At 46.9% G+C, this 1910-nt stretch overlaps 1 protein-coding gene across 1 annotated transcript in view; it reads right to left on the minus strand.

Moving 5' to 3' along the window:
• The window catches only part of LOC130387897 (neurocan core protein-like), a 23601-nt gene that overhangs the window by 12927 nt on the left and 8764 nt on the right, over positions 1-1910 (minus strand). The window contains exons 6-9 of the mRNA XM_056597191.1: positions 1809-1907; positions 1511-1686; positions 1188-1368; positions 1-167 (exon numbers count right to left, since the gene is read on the minus strand). The exon at positions 1-167 is cut by the window's left edge and continues 513 nt beyond it. Coding sequence (XP_056453166.1) covers positions 1-167; positions 1188-1368; positions 1511-1686; positions 1809-1907 — 623 coding nt within the window. The remainder of the gene's footprint in view (positions 168-1187; positions 1369-1510; positions 1687-1808; positions 1908-1910) is intronic.

Genomic DNA, 1910 nt, shown 5'->3' on the forward strand with positions numbered 1-1910 from the left:
GGTGGGTGTCTGGGTCTGCTCTGCGTTCCCCTCGGTGTCGTCGGGGCGTTCGGTAGTCAGAGCTGGGTCGGTGGAGGCTGAGGACGGCTGACTAATGGGGGATTTGTTTTTGGTCTCAGAATTCTCCTTTGAGGTGACGCCAAACCAGGACTCCCAGGAGAACACACCTAGAGTCCAGGGATACCAGGAGAGGGACAGGCCATCAGTAAACAAGGACAGGAACAATATCACTAGACAAAGAGCCCAGCAATAGAAACAAAAGCAAAGACCATTTCAAGGAATTCTTGCTGCGTTTCCTTGACGGACCAAACAAACCCTGGTGCTCTCAGCTCTTTGTGTGGGATCAGTGTCAGCTTTATTTTTTGAACCAGACAATTCTGCCCCCCCCTTATTAGCATTCTGAGCAGGCTCAGCCCTGTAGCGACTCTTTAAACGCCAACATTTATCTTAGGAATGAGTTTAAATAATGCAGGCCGTGTGTTTGAAAGTTTTCCTTAACATTCCTGACACAAATGGTAAATATGAAAAGGGAGAACCCATTTATATTAATGAAGCTTGAAATGCCAGCCTTTATTGAGCTCTTAATATTTTCAGCGGAAATATAATCAAATGCTTGCACGCACACGCGACTTAATGAGGAACCATTGTGAAACATTATTTATAGCAAGCAAGGACTCTGAAGACACCAATATTGTTTTACTGTCTTCTCTTTATCAGTCCCTTTATTGAGCCTTGATCCCTCTGCTACCTTTACTGCAGCACAGGGGAGTAGTGCACTACATGTAATTACATTTTATAGTGTAAATACATTTTGCAGTTGCTTGCTGGTAGTTTAACGACATTCATATTTGCATAGGGTTTCAAGTAGTAACACAAATTTTTCGCAATTTGTTGCGTCGTAAGGTTCAGAACAACACAGAGTTTTGGGCCATAAAAGGGAACAAATGTATTTTCATATTAATTTTATCATTGCTTCTATATCGTAATGAAACCCCTTTGACCGGCCAGACCCCTTTTTATTGTTTCATGATCATCAATACACTGCTGAGATTAAATATCAAATATTGAATTTGATTATTTTCTACTGACAACTTTCCTAAGTAGCTTCCACTCTCTCTTTGTAGCAAAAAGGTGTACGTCGTGTCTGCTGAGCAGAGCAACAACCACCCCACTGGCCGTGGCCTCACCTGGAGACGCCGAGCTGGCTGTGGTCGACCCCACCTCTGCCTGCCTCTCCTCCTGGTTCTGGGTCGTCGGCTCTGTCTCGGGGGCTGCGCTGGGGGGCGCAGGGCTCCTCTCTTCATCCTCGTCCAGCCCAGAGAGGTAGCCCCACGGCTTCCAGATGGACTTCACAATCCCAGCGATCACCTACGAAACAAACAGACACACGGATGGATGATGGATGTAATGGTTACTATGGTTTCAACCATTCAAATATTGATTCACTGGATGGAATGGAGGGTTATTTAAAAAAGAATCAAAATACCAGAAGATCAAAACCAGAACCAACCTTCTTCCCGGTAGAAGTGGGGGGCAGGTAGGTGGTGCCAAGGGCTTGGGGTCTCAGGAACATGTCAGAGTCCATCCTCTGCTCCATGGGGTCTCCCCAGTCGAAGCTGGTCTGCCCTGGGCTGATGTTCAGCGTCACATACTGCTCTGTGGACTCTGAGGGCCAGGGGTCTGAAGCTAGAGAGCCAACCGGGAGAAAGTAATATCAATATTAGAAGAGACATCCATGAGGTAATGTTCAAGAAGTTCGTTCTGGTCTGTCCCTTGACTCAGAGAGAGAGGCTCTGCATCTGGCTTACAAGCTTCTCCACTGTGGATGGCCTCGTCTTCTAAGTCCACCAAGCCGGTCCAGTTGGAGGGGGACAGGTCCTGACCACCAATGGAAGCTGTCTGGATGTCTG

The sequence above is a fragment of the Gadus chalcogrammus genome, chromosome 8 (genome assembly GCF_026213295.1).
Source record: "Gadus chalcogrammus isolate NIFS_2021 chromosome 8, NIFS_Gcha_1.0, whole genome shotgun sequence".
In the NCBI taxonomy this organism is placed as follows: Eukaryota; Metazoa; Chordata; class Actinopteri; order Gadiformes; family Gadidae; genus Gadus; species Gadus chalcogrammus.